Source organism: Hoplias malabaricus, chromosome X2 (assembly GCF_029633855.1).
Source record: "Hoplias malabaricus isolate fHopMal1 chromosome X2, fHopMal1.hap1, whole genome shotgun sequence".
Taxonomy (NCBI): domain Eukaryota; kingdom Metazoa; phylum Chordata; class Actinopteri; order Characiformes; family Erythrinidae; genus Hoplias; species Hoplias malabaricus.
In genome coordinates, this window is record NC_089819.1 from 6999027 (window position 1) to 7021561 (window position 22535).

At 38.2% G+C, this 22535-nt stretch overlaps 2 protein-coding genes across 2 annotated transcripts; both read right to left on the reverse strand.

Moving 5' to 3' along the window:
- Positions 1-184: 184 nt before the first annotated feature.
- Positions 185-8130, reverse strand: LOC136677211 (TM2 domain-containing protein 2-like). The gene is made up of 4 exons (XM_066654679.1): positions 7603-8130; positions 6335-6422; positions 4780-4901; positions 185-2085 (listed from the first exon to the last, which is right to left on the reverse strand). The coding sequence occupies exons 1-4, from the start codon at positions 7929-7931 to the stop codon at positions 1872-1874; spliced, it is 753 nt and encodes a 250-aa protein (XP_066510776.1). The 5' UTR covers positions 7932-8130; the 3' UTR covers positions 185-1871.
- Positions 8131-11948: 3818 nt separating this feature from the next.
- Positions 11949-18156, reverse strand: LOC136676558 (T-box-containing protein TBX6L-like). The gene is made up of 7 exons (XM_066653655.1): positions 17749-18156; positions 16492-16759; positions 14890-15036; positions 13973-14049; positions 13683-13810; positions 12697-13328; positions 11949-12353 (listed from the first exon to the last, which is right to left on the reverse strand). Exons 1-7 carry the CDS (start codon positions 17970-17972, stop codon positions 12168-12170), a joined length of 1662 nt encoding a protein of 553 aa, XP_066509752.1. The 5' UTR covers positions 17973-18156; the 3' UTR covers positions 11949-12167.
- Between the last annotated feature and the right edge of the window lie 4379 nt (positions 18157-22535).

Below are 22535 nucleotides of genomic sequence, written 5' to 3' on the forward strand. Positions count from 1 at the left end.
CGACTGTCTGAGACCAGAACTCAAAACCCCTGAAAGTGTTTGTGATTAATTGGAACATGAGGAACAAATATTGCAACCATCTTCTTTAACAGAACTTTACAGGTGCAGAAACTGCACTAAAGTCAAACGGTGTACACAGTAAGTAAAGTACATATTTGTATAAATTATTCCATTTCTTTTTTCTGATACCACTGTGCAGGTTCAATACCTCGGTAAACAAACAGCTCTGTTGACTGAAAACTGAATAAATGAAGGGTGGTAAAAGAAAGAAAAGAAAAACATGACACAAAGAAAGAGCTTATGTAGCAGCTGTGCTTAGATTGCAGAGTTAATCCCAGTTACGTAATGTTTATTTGCCTAAAGAGGCTCTGTACATCAACAACGTTTTGTCGCTTTTTGATCTAATACAGGATAGTGTTCTTTGGCAGCAGTTTTCTACACCGTCAGCATTCCAGCTGCCTATGCAAATCCTAGCATTTTATCAAAACATCCCTCTAGGAGGACTACAGTAAATTAAATCAGGAGGAAAAAGGAAGTCGAACGGATCACATAGCTGAGCAAACATACTGGCCTCTGAACACAAAAGATATATGATACTGCTGCAAAACTTGATCATGAAAATGGACTAAGCAGTAGCGCATAATTACCCTGTCACAATATAAACCTTCTGATGTGAAATGCTCCCATTCTAAGTCTGAATATTTCAGTGGTTGTGAATAGAAGCAGATAGAGCCTGAATCCCCTTAAAGCTCCTCAGAGTTATTACCTGAAATGGTTATGAATACATTGCCAGGCGCCTGTGATATTGCTTTATTATAATTCTGAGAGGTTTTAGGCCTAACACATTTTTAAACTGCATCTATGGTGGACAGGTGAAGAGTGTTGAAAGCCCTCTATTCAGGTAAATTTGTGTTGTGTATTTTAGTGCTGTCATTGGAACGTTTGGACAGTAATTGATGACAATTGATGAAAACCTCTTTACACGGTACTTCTAAAAAAAAATGTGTACACATTTAATTTAACACAGATATTCAAAACAAAACATCCAACTCAACACAAAATAAAGATGTACAAGTAGTCCATATTCCCACAGTAGCAAAATCACAGTAAACATTAATCAACGCTAAGAAAGGATGTGTGTCTTTTTTTGGAACATTCAAAGAGAGTTCTGTTAGACGGGTAGATATTCAACATTCCGTCTCCTTTTTCTCTGGTGTCATATATTTGATTTTGATGTTGATTCTTCAAATTCTTTATCCATTATAGGTAAACCAGTTCTGTTTGTTATCGTATTTTAAGACTGATGAACCTAAATAACATCCACATTTAAAAAGACAATCCATGCTGAACCAATACTTACAAAGGCCAATCTTATATCTGCTGAATGGGTAGACAAAACACTGAACTCAAAACAGCCTGCTTAATTACATATGGACTGGGCTATCTATTGTTAAACTATTGTCTTTTGCCATTATATGGGTCCTTTAAACACTGCACGTAGGGCGTTTGTCCTGTGCAAATATGTGAAAACAAAAGAATGCAGTGAGTGCAAGGTCTCCAAACAGAACCAGCTGCAGGTGGTTTTTCTGCAAGTTTGCTGCATAATAACATGTAGAAATAAAATTATCAGTCTTTTTTAACCACCAAAAAAAACTGCACAGCAAGCAATTATATTTTAAATGATTATTATATATATTATTTTAACTGAATAAACCCCTGTATGTTCCACGGAGACCATGTTTCTGATTTAGCATTCACTTTCCATTGGGTGTCAGACATAATGGCCGTTTCATAACATAAAGAAGATTTATTTGAGAAATCAGCAGACTGCTCCTTTAAGAGCTGGAAGAAATTGAGATTATATGTGATGGTCAGTAGAAGGTGCACCAGTTGCTGCCATCGCTGGGTGTCAGTCCTCCAGTGATGAGGAGGATCAGGTCAACAAACCACCAGATTCCAAGACCTCCAAGAGTTAGGAGCTTCCCCACAGCTGTGCCTGTGTGCCCCAGACAGAAACGGTCCACTCCGAAACAGCCCAGGAAGAAGGAGTACAGGAGAGTGGTGATGAAGTAGTGACCCGTGTATCTGGAAAAATGCCAGAGGAGAGAGTCAGAAAATAAATGGCTGTGTGAGTTCCAGAAAGCAGAAACTGACCTGATGTTTCCAGCCTAGAAATGGGTCTCTGAGAAATGTAGTCTCTGAAAACACTGACTGTCTGGTTTAGTTTAACCTTCCAGGCTAAGGTCCTTGTGGAACATTTTGGTAAACATATGAGAGGTAATGAGTGAGTTAAAAGCCAATTCAGTAAGATGCCTTGCATCTATCTAGCCTTAAGTATCCCCTAGTGTTGTCACGATACCAAAATTATGACTTTCGATACGATACCTGCCTAAATATCTCGATACCGATACTGAAATGATACTATGGCAAAAATCTAAAACATCAGGAAAATTAATGTACTTTCTCTACACGCTGAGGGCGGTCGGCAAAAATCACTGGTATCCACTTGTTATGTGTGACACCACACATGACCTTACGCCATTTCTGGGTCCAGACGTGCCTTCGGTCCCAAGTCATAAGATGTGTTTTTACTGTTTTGCAGTGTCTCCCACAGCTCTGCCTCTGGGAACAGAATAACCACAGAGACAGCTGTGTCTCCCGCTCTCGGACATCACCTCTCTTTGTCTTTGTCTGAATCCCTGCTATTGGTTTACAGAGGTGTCAATCACTTCTGACCCTCCTGCTCAGAGCTCGGAGTGAATCACTGTGGAGAGCTGCGACCAGCAGCGCACCCCTCCCCAGGGTACTAGGACCCCGCTCACAGCCAGCAGCTGCTCATTGGTCCGCAGCTAACAGGAAGACCGCACTCAGCTTTGAATTCATGAAGACTTTACGTAAAACCTTCACATTGTCTGGGCACCAGGAGCTCCAGAACAGTGTGTTACCATTACGCAGGAAACAAAGACATGTTTACTGTGGAGTGGTGAGCATGGGATTATCTTTTGGAGCTTTTCACCAGCGAGGCTCCTTTCCTGAGACTGTAAGTGATTTTTAAAGACAAAAAAGAAGAGACTGAAGAGACCTTACATGTCTGTTATGGTTTAAAAGTCAAAGTTTAAACGGCATCCTGCTCCAGATGTAAACAGTAAGTACCGAGCAGTGTGGGCTCTCTGTGTTTTTCTGGAGAACAGTTGAGTAAAGGTGGCTGAAAATTGGTGTGTGAGTATTTGTGTTTTGGGTAGAGGGTGTTTCTGTGGAAAGGGGTTAAAGTACCGGTACTAATGATATGGGGTATAGTGCCGTTTTTAATGACAAAGTATTGAGATACTTTTCTAGTATCGGTGTACTGTGCAACACTAGTATCCCATAAAAGAGAAAAAAATGAAATCACAAGTACGCAAACATTAGTATCTCTTAGTATTTTAGATGCACGGCCCATCTTTCAGATGGTGCATTAAAATTTTTAAAGCAGTTTACTGTGACAACATTCAAACATATTTCAGTCCCCTTTCTCTACATCTTCATCATGACATTCTTCACACTTAATAATAATAATAACAACAAAATGTGTCTTCTGCATTTAACCCATCTGTGGCAGTGAACACACACACTTGTGTACTAAGGGCTGTGAACACACACCCAGAGTGGCAGGCAGCCATCCCCAGCGCCCAGTGAAGTGCCTTGCTGAAGGGCACTTCAGCCATGGATGTTCCTGCCGGTCCTGGGGATCAAACCGGCAACCTTCCGGTACCAAGCCTGGTCCTCTAACCTTTAGGCCAAGGCTTCTCCATTTATGAACTCTGGATTTAAGATGATTTTGATGTCCCAGTATTTTAGTTGCTTTGAAGTAAAATGGGTGAACCCCTGTGTCCATGTGGGTTTCCTTCGGGTGTCCAGCTTCCTCCTACTGCCCAAAAACACACGTTGCTAGATGGATTGACTGCTCAAAAGTGTTCATACGTGGGAGTGTGTGAGTGAATACGTGAGTGTATGTTGTCCGCGATGAACTGGCAACCCCTTCAGGGTGTGTTCCTGCTTTGTGCCCAATGATTCCGGGTAGGCTCTGGATACACCATGACCCTGAACTGGATAAGCAGTTACAGACAATGAATAAGTGAATGAATATTCTTTGAGTTGTCTAGAGTTGTGTTAGACTATTTCTAAGCAGTGCATGAGAAGCTTAACTGTGTGTGTTTTTTTTATGTGGGGGGGGGGTGTATCTTAGGTTTGGTATAGTTTTTTTCACTCAAACCAATTAATATTTCTGATGAATCAACTGATAATAAAACAGCCTAAATAAAGCCTTCTTTATCCATGCTATTCTATTCAGTAATAAATACTTTATAGCATATTGCACATCAAGTCAGTGGTGCTGTATATTTGATCATCTATTTAATTTTTAGTATTTTTAGATTAGTTATTCGAGGTCATTTTCAGGACATTTTCCATCACACCTCCCAGCGATGGGAAAAAAAACAAACTTAGTACTACAATGCCCTCAAGTGGTAAGATATAACATATACATGCCAAAAATATAAATGTGTCTGCACCATTGTACAGATTCTACAAGTCTCTGGAACTAAAACTGTAGAGATATAACATCAGTCTTCTAAAAGATAAGACCTGAGCTGCTGTTTGTTGGAAGTGGAGAGCTCAAAGATCCTAATTTCCCATTAGTGTTCAACATAACAGATCTTGCAACCATGAGAAAATGGTTTAGCGTTGCATTTAAGTCACAATGTTACATCCTTAATAAACACAGGTGATTTGAAATCTTACTTGATGCATGGTTCATTCCCTCTGAGAAATTCACGAGGTCCAGCGCATTCAATGCCAGCCAAAGCTGAGCACAGCACCTGGGTGTGGTTTACGTCTTTGTACACTTGACCCTGATTTCCTATCTGTATGAAAAAGAAGCCAAGCAATAATTGATATTTAAGGTAAATTGTACAGTGAGGAGAAACAAGCAGTCAGATAAATTTGTTTTGGATAGTTAGTAAAAATACTGTGCATGTGCAAATATAAACACATAATGGCATTAGACTTTGTTCTAACAAAAATGAAGAAAATATATACCTAATACAAATATTAAGGAATGGAGAAGCGGAGAAGAAAATGATGATGATGATGATGATGAAATATTAAGGAGAAGATATAAAGAGAGTGTATTAAACATATTTTCGTTAAGGCCTAATCTAACCTAATTAGTGATAATGCCACATCGAAGCCTGCTCCACTGCCTGCTCCACTGCCTACTTACTCATGTCCAACTCCTTAACAAGCATCCATCATGACCCACATGTACTTGTAGGCACTGCTGTCTCTCAAAGTAACTAAGTGTAATATAAATGTATGCTTACAAATTCAAGCTGTTAAAACATAAAATCAGCATTTCACCAAACTGTTGACCTAGATATTTTCTCAATTGCCCCACGACACTTTCTGTCATCTGTGGATGTACATTTTAAATATTGAAGCATTTTTAATGAATAGAAGTATGAGCACAAACAGGGTATATGCTGGATATTGCACAACAGTAACAGGCTTCATGTGTCCATTTAATGAAATAACTTTCAAGATACAGTTCAAGTTGATTATTTCTCCATTTGTCAGGCAAGCTTTTATTTTTGAGATTCAATGTTTATGTTGACACATAATATGCAAAAAAATAATTACATGATATCCTGCAATATATACGGCACGGTGGCTTGGTGGTTAGCACGTTCGCCTCCCAGCACTGGGATCTTGGGTTCAAGTCCCATCTGGGTGGAGTTTCCATGTTCTTCCCGTGTCTGCGTGGGTTTTCTCCGGGGGCTCCGGTTTCCTCCCACAGTCCAAAAACATGGAGGGTAGGTGAATTGGCTTCTGTAATAACTGTCCTGGTTTGTGAGTTAATGAGTGTGTATGTGTGAGTGAATGTGTGTGTGCCCAGATATGGATTGGCGCTCTGTCCTGGGTGAAATCCTAGTGCCCGATGCAGTCCTCCAGGTGGACGGTTGTTTCTGGTCAAGAGTACGCTGTGCGCGTTTGGCTGCCGCTTCTCGCCAGTGTGTGTGTGTGAATTGAGCGTTCTGAGCAGTGTAGATTGTAAAGCGTCCTTGGGTATCTAGAAAGGCGCTATATAAGTGTAACGATAAATAAATAAAAATAAAATACAATTACATTTTTAACTACCTTAAATAAATGTGATGTGTCTCAGGCCGTCTGAATTTGTTAGAAAATTATTTAAGGTTTCCCTCTGGATTTATGTTTATTCACATTCAAACACATACATTTAGTTAATAAATTAATGCATGAATGAATGGATCAATCAAATCAATCTTCCACTACTCACCTTCAGACAGCCATGTCCCATCTCCAGAAAAGCAGTGGTGTTTCCTTTATGGTCCTCAGGCTCTTCGCAAAATATGAACTCCTCCGGTCTGGACAAAGAACCAAAACCATGTAAGACAACGTGCAAAGGTATTATTAATGTATTTTAAACCAATTACTATTATTAATTAAACACAACTGACCATTTTAACACAGGTCAGCTTTAACAATAATGTGTACCTTGTACCTTCATTCATTCATCTCCACTGAAAACATAGGCGCACTTTTTTTTTTGTACAGTTACACGCTGTAATCCATTAATTGCTCTGCATACACAGATGGCCCTCTTTCACCCTGTTATTCAGAGGTCAGTATCCAGAGCAATGCAGTGACACTTGCGTGTTCATGACACGTAAGTGTGTGTTGGGTTGGTACAAGTGGATCAGACACAGCCGTGCTGATGGACATTTTAAACCACGTGCTTTCTCACTGTCCACTCTATATGACACATTAACTTTTTTTGGTCCACCGTGTAGATGTAAAGTCAGTGACAGTAGCTCATCTGTTGGTGCAGTGTGTGTTGGTCGTCCCCTGTTCCTTCATCAGTGAACAAAAACACTGCACAGGACGCTGTTGGCTGGATGATGGTTCCCTATCCACAAAACATATGGGGGGTTAATAACGCCAGCAGCTGTGTCTGATCCACTCCTGCGAGCACAACACACCACCACCACCACTTCAGTGCTGAGAATGATCCACCCAAATCATACCTGCTCCGTGGCGGTCCTGACCATTCAAGTACATGGCGAAATGGCCAGAGGAACGAGCAATCAACGGACTACAGTTTGTAACTGCAGAACAAGTTGCACCACTACGGTCACTGGAGCGGATAAAATGGACATTAACTCTAGAAACATGTTAATGTTTTGGCGGATCTGCGTGTAGATAATTTATTTGACTTCGGAAAATTAAATAAGATGCTAACTTCATGTATGTACTTACAATGAAATGCACTGCTACTATTTAAGGTGGAACGGGGAAATTAAAAAAGAAGTTAACATTATGGTATACTCCATAACGTGGAAGAACCTTCGCGATTGTCAAATTGGTAGAAAAGCTAAGTTACAAACAGAAACAACGTGACACCTTTAAGGAGGAACAGAAGAATAAAAGCTAGCTAGGATAACAGAATAATACAATGCCTTCATTGTTTAATGTGGTGAAAAAGAATTAAAAAAATATTGTAGAAAACTATAGCTAAAAACACTAATTTTACTGTTTTTTTCTTACAGATATCTGCAAAGAATGACGGGAGACGGCGGGCTGTAGTGGAACTGCTCGGTGTTGTTCTGCGGCTCTTGCGAAGGTCTTTCCGCCGGCTCGGTCTCGTTCTCCACGGCTCTGGCCCCATTCACAGCCGCGGTTGATGAGGGGCTGGAGGCGGAGGTTGTTGTCGTTGTCGTTGTAGTCGTTGTGGTGGTGGTGGTGGTAGTCGTCGTGTCTCTGTTTTCCGTGCTTTCCGTGTGATTTTGTGAGTGTATTCCGTTCAGAAGTAGAACAGACAGTAGAAGTAAACACTGAACGCCTAGCAGCACGTAGCTAACACAAAACGGTCGCATTATTAGAAACCTACACAATTCAACGTCATGACATAAAACTGTTATACACCGGGTCTGTTTAACAGTTACCCCCCTATGTAACCTCCTCTATTCGAATGTTGCATATTGTCCGAATAAACGGTTTTCGCAGATTAGCTCATCTCACCGCTGAACTGCCGCTTCACCTCCCGATGACGTCAGAAAAGTTCCTGGTTCCTATGGGGGGAAAAAATATTTTTTTGAATTTCTTTTTATTTATCTGTGTCATACTTTGACTGATTTAACTGTCACCGACTCTACTAAAATGTAATTTATTAATGTATGTTTTTTAAATGGAATTTTATATAATCTCGCTTTACCACTTGAAAAAAATTAGATTTTTTTTGTCATACGCCTGAAATGACATCATTTGATGCCCTCTAATTAAAATAAAACATTACATGGAATTTCATTTATTAGGCTTTATTTTTATTTTGAAATGTATTGTCGTGCTCTAAATATTTTTTCTCCACTGCTAACACTGGACAAGCAAGCAGCGCTACAAAATGGAAATATTTATTTATTTATTTATTTATTTATTTAATTTTTATTTTTTTTTACAATTGTTAAATTATGGCTTTCTACGTGATTTTATTTATTTGATCATTTATTTTCAAATGGCAGAAATGTGTACAGCTCTATGGTTCTGGGATTGTTCAAACCCCACATCTGGTCACTGTTTGTGCAGAGTTTGGTGTTCTCCCTGCATGGGCTTCCTCTGGGTTCTTTGGTTCCCTCCTCAGTCCAAAAAGACACGTTGGTAAGTAAACTGGCTATGCTTTAATGACCCTAGGTATGGGAGTTTGAGTAAATGTGTGAGTGTATGGTGCCTTGTAATGGACTGGCACTTCAGGGTGGAATCCCTGCTTTTCACACAGTGATTCATGGTAGGCCCTAAACCCACCACGACCCTGAACTTGAGAAGTGGTTACAGAAAATAAATGATTGGCAGAATCTGTCTTGCATTGTTAAAACTCCTCAGCTGCACAAATTCATGCTGACATATGTTCAGCTTGTGTTTGAGTAACAGTAACTGTGTCTGATAAACGATAAAGACTGTCTACCCAATGCTGTGTTCTGAGGGAGCAAGGTACCAGTTTGTGTCTGTATAGGGTGTTTGTTTAAAAAGCCAGGTTCCTCTGGCTGATGTATCATTCACTGTCTTAGATTTCCCATAATCCTTGGTGTCAGCAAGGTCAGCAGCAGCACCTCTGTTAAGTTACAGATTACACAAATATTCTATAGTAGGCCTAAGTAAACTGAAAATTAGTGCTGGACATTAATATTCAGATAAAGTTCATTTAAGATGTAATGTTCTGATCCTTTCTAATTATAAATGCAATTACCCAAATGTAAATAAATGAGAGAATATCAGCTGTTACAACTAGGTTAGACCAGTCAATTTATACTTCGAGGCAGACCTGAAATTGATACAGATGTGTAATTATACAAGTTGTACCAATATATCTAATTACTTGTAACAGTGACTAGATCCACTGTAGTTACATTAATGTTATATTGGTTATTATATCAGGGAGTAGACTAGAGAGTTCCAGAGAAGACTATGATGAGTAAAAAGGGAGAATGAAACAGTGTATAACATTACAGTAAATGTATGAAGACAAAATTATTTAAAAGTCACACAAATGGGCAAAAGAAACATGAGGTTATGGTTTTCAGCACAGCTGTTGATATGTCAGTTAGCAGAACAGAAATTTGTTTCCTGACCTCACACTGCACTCCAAACACTATAGGGATATGTTCAGTTTTATCAGCAGCACATAACTGCTGGACTAGATAGCCCAGGACGGAACAGAAAATGTAAAATTGAGAATAAATGAAGGTCTATTGTATGAAACTAATAGCTACCATCTATTTATGATATCGTTCCTTTATGTTTATGTTTTGAATATATAGACAGAAATGTGATACAATCAGAAAATAAAGTAAAATAAAAATAATACATTAAAAAATGTAAAATTATTAAGGAACAACAGGAAAAAGAACAATAAAAGTACTATTATTACTTTTATTAGATATAAAGATAGCATATATAGCATTATAAATACAGTATAGCAATGATGTTTTAGCTTTTTTGTTTTTCATTTTGTACAGAATACCGATTGCCCTCCTCTGATGCATCTCTTTCTGGCCAGCGCCTTGAATATGAACTAGGAGCTCTGCAGATCACAGGAGGAATGGCCTGTTGGAAAAAGTATTTGAACACATCATGCTTTACATCCCAAGGAGGGTTAATATTGCATATTGTAACAATGGTAATTTACCTTGTTGCTATGTTTACCAGGGTGGTTGCTAAGGTTCTGTAGCTGGGTGCCATGTTGTCTTTGGTGACTGACAGTATGTTATTGTGTTGTGAATATAATGCTAAAAATGGTAATGGGACTTTTGCTGTGTAGTTGATATGGTATCCCAGGCAGTTGCAAAGGTGTTGATAAACATTTTTATAGTACTTCTAGTGATTGCTAAGGGGCTGTTATGTAGTTAAGAGTGGTCATCAGAGAGTTAGGTTGTTGCTATATTATCATGTCCTCTCATTTCATATCTCATGTATTTGCCGCAATGTTGCTAAGTGGTTTATATAGTGTTCAAAGTGGAATCCCTGTAGTAATCAAATAATGTTTAAATGTTGCTGGCTCTAGATAGAACCAAAATCCTTGAAAAATCATTTTTCCTCCAGCAACACTTGCCTTTTTGTTTTGTGGAGAACACTGATGCCAGTTCAATTCTGGCCTACTTTTAATTCAGATAAAAAAAACAATTAGAACAAAATTGAGGCCACAATTTAAAATAACACTGAAAAAATGGGAGAAAATATTACAGTAGTTAAAGCAACATTTCAGCAACATTTCCACACTGTTATTATCCATATCTGTTATTAATCAAAGTTCACTATCAATTTAATGTGAAAATCTCTCTCATTTGCTCATTTTAGCCATGCACAAATAAAGCAGAACAGAGCAACAGAGTGTCATTAATAAATAACTTAAATCACACCTTTAATCCAAATTTCCATACAGTTCTGGGTGAAAGTGAGAGACAACCAAATTCAGTCCTACAAGTTGGTTCCACAATCCATGCAAAACCAAACATTTTCAGTGATGCTAAGGCTGCTATTATCTGAGTTTCTGTGTTTGATCTCTTTCATTTGTTTCTCATTTCTTTTCTGAAGTCTTTCTGTCTCTCTTATCCTTTCAGACCCATAGTTTTGAGTTGTTCTTCTTGCAGCAGAAAGGTGAAAAGCTGAAGGTTTGTTCAGGTTTTCTTTCATACATTTAAGTGCTGTTCATCTGATAGGGAGAGTTTTGATGAGACAGCAGGTCTTTAGCCATTTCTATGGCTCCAGTTATATTTTTTTGTTGTGATTTTGCAAACTGCTTAGTTCTTCTACAAATGGATTACCTTGAACCTCTTCTCACAACTAGCTTCTTAAAAATGAATAATTTGTATCTAATAGTTGTGACTGGAAATGTATGAAAGGGTGGTTTCTGACTTTTGTACAATATGTTAATATGCCCTTAAAAATTAGTTCATTGAAAGTCCAGTAGTAAATGACAGAAAGCCCAGATTATAATGAATCTGAAATACAGTGATACCCATGATTGAACCAAAAAGGAAACAGAAGAAATATGATTTTCGGTGGATTTCAGTGATTTTTTTTTCTGTTATGAGACTGTGGAGATGTGGTGTATTTCCAGTCCTGAAATCATCCTGTCTGTTATAATTTCATATTTTGGGTGGGGAAGCCCTGATGCAATTGCCTAATGTCATTTCTTTCTTATTCTGTTCTTTGTGTTGTTGAATTTGAATTAAATCATATAAATACATATAAATATTAGTAGCATTTGACAATAGCTCTTACCCAGAGTGACTTATAATTTACATAATGTTACAGATGCAAGCAAATGTAGCATTAGGAGTCTTTCCCAAGGACTCTTGTTGTTCTAGCATGATGTTCCTGCCTGAGCGATTAACCAAACCCCAGTCTGCTGAATAGAGGGCAGCGGTGGTGTTAACCACTACAGTATGAAAATATGGTATTTTGTCTACATTATTTTTAATGCGTTGCTTCAGCTTATTTGCTTGAAATGATTCTGATACCACTCTGATGATCCTAATTTAATTCTGATATCATTATTTAATAAATATAATTCCTGCATCTGAGTTCCTATTAAATCTGTTCCATTCCCATTTGCTGTCTCATTGGGTGGATCGGGACGTAGGCGACTTTTGACCCCTGCGGCCCCCTAGAGCATTGGAGGTCCCAGGAGGACGGAGGGGAGGAAGAGCATATGGAGAACCTCTGGAGCGAGGAAGGACTGCTGGAATCGCTGTAGCAATCACATTCATGTAGTTATAGGGATAGTAGTGGGAGATGATGACACCCTATAAAAAATAAAGAATATATTTTATTAAAAATAGATTAAAAAAAAAAAGTAGAAAATTATGTTTAAAATGTGGTGTGTGTGTGGGATGGAGGGGTGGTATTCAGACATGCCATAACAGAATTTTATTTCTATTAAGGATGCCAGAAAGCAATTATAAATTAATAGATTGCTGTTATTTACATTTTGTAGCAGGAGTGTTACCTCATATTATTCGTTTTAAAAGGATCTGTTATGACATTTTAAAACAGCTTATAAAAATAGGTTGCAAACCATTATCTCTAGATGCATGACTTTGAAAAGTTGTTAGAATTCCCCTTCGTTACATGTTAAAGGCTACTCACCTGAGTGGGGGGTCCAAACTGTTGGAGTGTGTGTAAAGCCCCTCGTCTGGCAGCATCCACGTCAGGAGTCCAGCTGCTGAGTTGGTGGTCTGTGGGATTCGGGGGGGTCACCAGGGGGTTGAGGGTCCTGAGCAGGTGGAGAGGGTTAGGTTGGGGTAGGAGCCCACTGACCAGCGGGGGTCCCAGAGACAAACAGCAGCGGAGTGTGTGAGGAAGTGTATGCTGGATTGTGTGAGGGTGTATGTTAGTGTGTATGAGTCTGAGGGGCTCCGGCTCCAGCACAGAACAGGGGACATTACTTGGGTCAAGGGTATGTTCAGTGTTGTGTTTGGTATGATGTTCAGTAATGCTTGCCAAGCTTGTTTCAGTGTAGTGTTCTCTAATGTTTTCAGTGCTGTAATTATCACTATTTCTGGTGTTATGACCAGTGTTCTCTTCTCTGCGCTCATTGATCTCTGTGATGTGTTTGAAAGTGTTTTCAGTGCTGTGCTCGAGGGTCTTGGTGTTGTATTTAGGGGTGTGTTCAGTTTCTTGTTCAGGGGTCTCACTGCCAGTGGTGGTAGAGATATCTGAGCCCTGAGCGCTGCTCCTGTTAGACCCTGCATCGCTCTCCGAGTCAGTCTCACACAGATCTGAACAAGGAGTAGGGTTATGATTACTATTATATATTTTTATATTTAATTATATTTTTCTTTCTTAAGTACCAGAGTAATATTGCTGCTACTAGTTCTGCTACTACAACTAATGCTAACACTACTAATATTACTGCTATTAATAATAATAATAATAATAATAATAACAACTACAACAATAATAGTAGTAACAATATTACTACTGTAGTAGCAATGATATAATAATAATGGTAACAACAACAGTGTAATTAAATAATGTAATACATCTTAGACCCTTGGAAATATGCTTTATTTTATGAAGAGAGAAATAATAAACAAAAAATTAAAGTTAATAAATGTGTACATGATAAACACCTGCAGATGTGGAAGTAGCGGTGGGCTCCTGGAGGCAGTAAACTTGGGGGTCAGATGATTCATCTGAAGATCCACTTTCAGTTTTTTCAACATTTCTAAAGTTCAGCTTTAACTGAACCAATGACTTCCTGAACACACACACACAAACGTTATAAACACATATGCACATGCCAGCAATTCATTTCAACAGACATTCTGTACGTGGTGTTTATTTACTTTTGCTAATTAATATAAAGGGATTTATTTTCAGCATTCTGTGTGCTGTGTGTATGTGGGAAGTTTGTTCTGACCGTTTCTCTCTGCGGCCATTCCCTGTGTCACGGAACCCTTTAGCAAATGGATTGTTGTCAATTTTCAGCTGCGTTATCTAAAAAGATATACAAATAGAGAAACCACAGAGTCACTGCGGCACTGAGAGTGTTCCACCAAACAAATTATACTTGTTTTGTGGTGTATCTTTGAGAGTCCTGACAAAACAAGACCGGGTAAAAGAAGCTAACAAAGTATGCAGAGCAACATATTGACTAAATTATGTTTGTAAAACTACAATTGTGCTTATATGGTCAAATGAAGGATTAATGTAAAGTAAGAAGTTAATGTACAGTAAAAAGTTTAAAGGTTTTTAAAGGCAGTAACATTTCAGTAAAAGTAAATAACTTTGTTACAGTATGTAGTGATATTCTGTATGTGAATATGCTGGTTTAACCCTTTCCAAATCCCTCCTGGTGGCCATCCAGTGTTATTTGAGTATTATTATTGTCATCCAATGCTGGTTAATAAATACTTCATTATGTTAAATCAAGAGTGATGTTAATATAACTAATCCATATGATGAATAAGAACATCTGGAAATAAATTATGTTCTTCAATATAGCTCACAACACATTAGAAAAAAAAATTACCTTTGACATTATTTATGTTTTATTACAAGCAACACGCTTATTAAGAACAATAATTATTTTAAATAATAATCTTAGGTGCATATAACATTTCTGCATGTAATATATAATGTATAATATTTATTTTATGGGATTAGATGATTTTTTATTATTTGTCGTGTTATGCATATCATTACAGAATGATTTTTACATTTTCTGCTATGTTTTGCTATTGAATCAGAAACTGTGTCATATTTCAATGTGTCTACCTATTAACACAAAATCAACAAATTGTGTGATTTGACCAGGAGTTGCCACAACCTTTGTACCTTGTCATTCTGGTAGGCCGTCACTGCCATGAACTCAGTCTCGGGGAAGACAAAAGTTTTAAAGGTGCAGTAAGGAAGTTGCAGGATGTCGTTGGCACGAACCACATGAATCCTAGGCTGGTATTTGTGCATGGAGTTCAGTATTGTCTACAGTCAAAACACGAAAACAACAAAGAACATGATCATTTCTCAGATTTACAGCCTGCATATAATCCCTTTACCACCAAGAAAATACAATATGCAATAAACACTAAAATTAAAACTCAAAGCTTAATTTTATTTAATAGTAGTAAATAAATGAGATATGGAAACCAGACCTAGGTTATGTTTTAGTTGCAATTTTATTCTTTGATGACCAATATTAAATCTTATATCCAATATCTCTAAAAACATCCATTAATTAGAAAAACTCAAACTTTCTAAACTTGTATTACTTTTATTAATCATCCAGATTTTCTCACAATTAAAATGCATTGTGTTAAAATTATGTGTAAAAAGAATGTATTTTGATAGAAAACCAGTTAAGGGAAGTAGATTTGAGCAGGGGTACCCAAACTTTTGCTCAGGACGATAGGCTTAAAATGAACATGACAATGTCTCTGAGGACTTACCAATGAGATGGACTGAAATGTTAAAAAGTTGATTATATGTTAATTGTTCCTTTAAAAGTTCTGTCATCTGTTTTATAATAAAACTAGACTATATTAAAAATGTTTAATTTTTATATATGTTTAAATATATTTAGAAAAATGTAATAGATATATATTTTGGGTGTGGAACCTTTGAATCAACCCTGGACAGTCCATTACAGTGGATGAAGATTAATACAATTTATTTACATTCAATAACATTTGTATATGTATTTTTTTATTACATTATATTTTTTATATATTATTTTATGTACGTAATAAAAATGACCATAACATTCAAAAGTATTTTAATCAAATATTCATTCAAATATTCAAAGTATTTTAAATAGTTCCAATGAACAACAGCAGCATTTTTTGACAATATACACAAATACTTAACTATTTGTTATTGGTTTTTTAATATATTAATATCTGGATTCTAAGATTTAAGATTTTTTATTATTTATTATTACTTTTTAAACTATTATGAATATATTTATGTCATTTTGTAAATAATACATAAACACCAGCACAAATACAGGTTATAAAAAATATGAAAAACATTTTTGTTCATAGCGTAATCTTTCAGAATAGGAAAAAAAATCTGCATTAATAAAATTAATAAATTCAGATTTATATGCCAAGCTTAACATGTTGGAGGATGGGAAATTTTTATTCAAATATTATTTATTTTTTAATGTAAATGCACAATAAAATGATATAAAATGTGCAGTGCATACACAAAGGAATGAGATTTTGAAAAGTGCCAAGAAAATGCCAAGCCTAGTTGCCTTTTGACATTAACAATGTCTTTCTTTGTTATATATATTTATAAAAATTTGTTGAAAAAAAGTGAATGTTTAAAAGTGGTAACAGCACAAGGTTTTTTTGTTTGTATTTGAGTTGGCTATACTAGTTATTGTACAGACATTTGCACACAGTCTTCTACAAGGAATTTAAACGCTGGACTCACAAATCCATGCTGGTCAGAGATGTTGTTAGTGAGTTTGAGTTTGTTGAAGTTGACCACTTTGTCCATCCACTGCTCCCCAGGGGCCGGACTGTCTGGGTGGATATAAATCCGTCGGGGCAGCTCAGGGTCTGCCTTCCCGGCCACTGTCCACCTCGCACCATGGAACTTATACCTGCACTCATCCGCCGCCACCACATCCATCAGCAGGATGTAGCGGGCCTTCCTTTCAAATCCAGAGCAGCGCACCCTCACAGCCGGGAACATCCGCCTGCAGCCCAGCCACATTCGCTCAGTTATACTGACATAATAAATCACTTAACATATCTGTAATGACAACAGCCCAATAAAACATGCAGTGAGAAGCTTTGGAAGTGACTTATTATATCTTCATTAATGACACAATGATGGTAGGGGGCTAATGTATTACAAAGATAGACAGAATGATAAGTTCATTGTTGGCATCTGTGAGTACTTGTTTTTGTCCCTCAGAGATAACATTTGCCAATATTTTGTCAAGTTACTTACTGTATCTTTCATTTAGAACTTTAATCCAGCAGAACACAAACTGTGACTAATAATTTCATACATGCATATGAGAATATACCTTTATTTTGAGGTTATTTTTTCCACACAGGTTACACTACTGTATCTTTAAGAATAAAATTTAACCCAGTAAGTCATTTAATAGAGGATTAAAAAATAATAAAATATTTATGACACTAAACCCCAGCTGTGTTTTGGCATACGGGTCAAAACCAATGTCTGCCAGTATTTTTGACTATTACTTAATAAAAGCGCATAATGAGAAAAATATGTTTAGTTCCAGGGAGTGAAGAAAAATAACTTTGATTTTCAGTTTTTTTTTATCTTTAAAAAGTTACTTATTGTATCTTTAATAACAACACTTGAACTATACCCTGTGTAAGAATGGGGCCAGCAAAGATAGTACAGTTGTTGATTGCTGATGAAGCCTGGATTTCAAGGATGAGTATGCAAAAGTTTGAGCACATCTAAATGCACAGTTATTGGTTACTTTACTGGTCGTGCGTAAAGCCCCAGTGTGGTGCCACGCGCTTTTACGCATGGGATGTTCACTTTGCGAGAACACCTGCTGAGGCACGCGCCGCCACGTCACACACACACTTTACGCACGAACCGGAACGCGCTCATTTCAACTCATTCTGTATTCCATAACACCTGAAAAAAAGAGGGGGAAAATACTTAAACAGAAGCGCGTGCGCTGGCTGTAGTCTATACCTGCCGGACTTGGTGATGACCATTTCTGTTCCGATGCTGTGAAATCGTGCCCAAAGCTCGGCGCCTTCCAGTTGCACCAGGGGCTCGTCCGGGGCCCCCGGGGCTCTCAGGGCCGGCGCGGAGGATTGCACGCGGCCCTGGATTTGTTCCACCACGGAGAACAGGTGAGGGGGCGGGGGAGGTCCAAACACTGCCCCAACGGTGAAGTCCGAGGAGTACGCCATTGATTAGATCCAGGAGAAATGCGGGTTGTTTTGGTTGTCCGCGTATTTATGTCATATCTAACTGGTAATGGCGCTCAACTTAACGAGGACGCAACTGGAAGAGGTGGGTAGAGTAAACTAACTCCATACTCAAGCACAAAGTACTCTAGACGTAGAAAAGACTGCTGCAGTTCATCTGCCCTCTTTAAGCACGTGTCTGGTCTTTTCTGAAATTAAAGAGCGCTCATGAGCTCAGCGCGTGCAGCGCCTTTAAACCACACTGAGGGTCAGTGATTGGTTTTAGAGACGCATCCAAAGCGCACGCGCATCCTCAGGGCGGAGTTATGGCATGCGCTCATTCAGAGAGACAGAAAATAAACAACTACTGTTGTATCAGGCTGTATTTACTGAAATTAGACACGTGTGTGTGTGTGTTTGGTGAGGGGGTAGACGGTTCATTATTTTCAGTGTTTACTGTTTCATTTTATAAGAAATGTTAAACAATTAGGGAAAAAAATCAGTACCACTAATAACAGTAATAATAAAAGAGGTATACATGTAAAAGTGAAACAAAAATCACTTTAAATACAAATTACATTTCTAGAAAAGTATGATTTATTAATTATTTATTTTTAGAATACTATAAAAACAAGAAACAGTATCTTTTCACAGATTTCTGGTGTTTTCACTGACTTTATTTTATTTTTTAAATAAATGTAAAATTTGATGCATGGAACACACATTTTTAAAAGTTCTTTTTAGTTACAATTTTAAATTGCTGGAAAACTAAGAATACAAATTATTGTAGTTTTGCCAGTAATATTTATGTCTATTCAAACTTCAGCGGCTCAGTAGCTTGTGGTTGCTGTTGTCTTCTTCCTCCCTTCATGATGCATCACAGGAAACAGTCTCTTCTAATATCTGCAGTAAACTTTGACCCAGATAAATCTGCGATTTTTATATTGTGTATTTTTGGATTTCTCTGTGTAATTTATATTCGATAAGCATTTATTGATGCTGAAGTGGACTGTGTTAGTGATATTTATCATGGGACTGGATTGTTTCTCATTCAGTGCCATCTGAGGGATCAAAGATTATGCACATTCACCTGTGGTTTCTGGCCTGGCTCTAAATACAGATTCTAGATTTTTTTAAATAATATTACATTAGGCAGTGAGAGACATAAAATAGTAGCAAATTTGCATTGAGAAATGTTTTGTTTAAATTATTTAGTTTGGCACAAAGTGGTGAACCAAAAAGTATTTCCTTACATTTTGGTGGATGCTCATATTATAGCTTTTATATTCACCTGTTCTGGACTGTTTATTATCAGCTTTACACAGTGTTAAGGGAAGCGTTCCTTTTCAAGTTGTGGAAAAGGATAAAGAACAAGTGTCTACTGTGGGACTGGCATACATGAAGTACATAAAACACAACTGACACCAATGATGCATTGTTAGAGAAATAACCGCAAGTTACTCCGCCCACTTTCCTCCCACAACCCCTCCTCTAATCAATCTCTGGGTTTAACTACTGCACACCAGGAACACCAGTTATCACACCATAAAACAAACCTGCCACAGAGAACTGCCACTCACCAAGCGTCGGTTCTGGTGTCTGATTTATTGGAGTAAATCAGAGCAAACAAATCATTATCAACTTCATACAAAGCTTCAAATAATGTGTATGTCCTAATATTTATATTTCCAACCATCAAAACAGGTTTTAAGCCAATACCAAGGCCTTTCTGCTTTTGAAGAGCAGAAAATGTGTAATATACACTAAAATATCACTTATTACACTTATATTCACAGAACTAACACAATTTAACTGTATATACTACATGTTCAAGTGTATTTAAACACCCACACATAGACCTACAGGAGCTGTTATGAATTCTCATTGTAAATTCATAGGCACTTTTATGGAGTTGGTCCCCATAATGCATATACAATACATATAAAAGATTTCACAGGAATCTATAAGATTTTGGAAAGTGTCTGTGGGTTGTTGTTTTGTTTTTTCCACCATCCATAAGACACTGGGGCTGAATATGAAGATATGGCTCAGTCAAATTTTGACCCATATTTTTAAGCCATATATTTATGAACCTTGCTTTGTGCACTGGGGCACAGTCATGCTAGAACAGAACAGGGTCTTTCCCAAAGTATTCCTACAGAGTTGGAAGCATACATTTGTCAAAATTGTTTTGGTATGCTATATACAATTGTACTGAAAGAAACACTCAAGTCCAGTGATTATGGGGTGTGCCCCAATCCTTTTGGGAGTGTAGTGTAACACAGCAACACTCTTATTGCCACTTTCTGGGCAAAGATTTTTTATCTCTGCATCTCTACTCAAAGTCCTAATTTCCTAATTGTGGTGTGACAGTTGCAGCGCTCAGGTGCTATGTCTGCTCACTATCCCAACCAAGCTGCTCTGTCATCAAACCTTTTTATACATCAGATACTTCAAATGCTTTCTTGGGATAAAAACTTGAAACAGTCTATGATCAACATACGTCCCTGAAGGGGAGTTCCTACAGTGATCCTTCCACCTTTGGAGCTCAGAATTTATCCTGAATAGAGCCAAATCTCTGGCACCAGAAGTGGCAGATTGAGTGGCATGTTTGAGAGCTGCTGTGTAACTGGAGACCATTTCACTGCTAGATCTCTGTAGTGAACAGAGCGGTGTGCTGCCAGGCATTTCACACTTAATACAGCATCTAAAAAGATACAGCAAAAAAAAAAAAGGTGACGCCGACCAGCCGGCCCCTCAGAGGAAGTTGCGATGAAGCACTAAAATGTGTGAAGGAGATAAAGAAGTAATGTATCCCAAATTCCGAAAATGAGAAGCTAGGCGAGTGACAGGCATGGGATTCCCCAGTTGAATTCCCAGTTCAGTGTTGTCTTCTAAGCAATTGTATAGAAGATCTAAGGTTGGCATCTGAAGTTCTGGTAATCAGTGAGATGGATGGCTTTGTTAGGAAAGAGAAACCCCAAAGAGATGACTAGGATGGTGATGAAACAAGCTGACGCAATGAACATGGAAGCAACACAGATCTTCTCAGCAAATTTGGGAGGGCTTTGTGTCCTGAACCTGCTGCTCTCACTCAGGAAACATTTTCCACTGCTACGTTCCTCATCCACAGCAGGGCGCAGCACTACGCTGCCAAGCTGCACCGCAATAAAACGCTGTAACCCAATACACCACTTAATCCCAGCTTGGGCAATCACAAGCATAGTTCAGCCCTGTGGGTCCCCACCACTCCTCCCTCCCTCCCTTCCTCCTTCCACAGTTCCTGCCTGTCACAGTGTGGGCTGATGCTGAGATTCTTAGATCTGTCATGAGGTCCTCTTGCTTCCAAGGTTTCATACATGGGAAAGTGGTCAGGTGGTCAGTGGTCAGTGCTCAGCTAGGAGATAATGAAGAGTGTCATCTTGTTGAGTATTGTGCACCTCAACAGTTCAGCTATAGCCTCAATTGCAATGAATATACAACCAGAGTAATGTGTGTAATCTGACCTAAGTTGTGAACTGTGATTACGTCCTCCCTCAGCTGGAGGTATTTTCCATTTCTATGAGTGTTACGCACATTCAGAAATACGCTTGAAATTTCACACCCAGTCTTTGTAACAGCTCAATCTGAGCTTACTCAGAGACCCACAGCAGTGACAGTTTTATGTCCTGAACCCAGTGGTGTTAAGAGAGAGGTCTGCAATAGCAGACATGGGGTAGCTATGCTATGCCATGTACCAGCTATGATCCATGCTTTTTCTGGCAACTGGGTGAGGGAAAACCCTGGGTGCTGGTCATCACACTTCAAAGGGAGTGGAACGAAATGTGACACAGCCGAGAGAAGGGAGAGGTGGCTGCTGGGATGCTTGGCTGGTAGGTATATGAGTGAAATTCAGCCAGCTTTAACACCCACGATGAATTGTGGATTTCACTGCAATCACCGCCCAACGGCAACAATCCCTGTGAACTTTAACATCTTTTTTTGTGGTGGTGAGAGCGGCAGCTTAGACAGCGATGACTCAAGGCTGGACTATACAGTAGTGTGTGATCAACAGAGCAATGCAAGTATTATAGCCTTAGATCCCCCTTTGTATATTGCAGCTGTTTATAATAAACTGCAGCCACTGTGCCTGCTGCGAAAGGTATTGCAGTAAGCCTCTAATACGGCTCCATGTACCGAGGGTACTTTGTCAGCTTTAAAGTATACATATATATAGAACTCCATTCTCTCTGAATTTATGGACTTGTCTTGGCAATGAGTGAACTCAAGACACATTGGGAAGTGTTTATCGGTGCTAGCGATGGAGAGTTGGTTCTAGATATTTGCAGCTCTTTGGCCATAGTTTTGCTGTGAAATGTAAAGCAGAGACATAATCTATTTTTATAATACTTGAATAAGGGTTAGTAGTAACATGAAGATGTGTTGAATTCTTTCAAAACCCACAGGGTAAAATGTATTGAGATAATAACAGAGGGTAACCCTTAAGGTATAGGATCTAAAGGTGAATTTCTGATTACCACTTCATCAGTGCATTCCTATCCACATTCTCAGAAAGCATTCACTGTG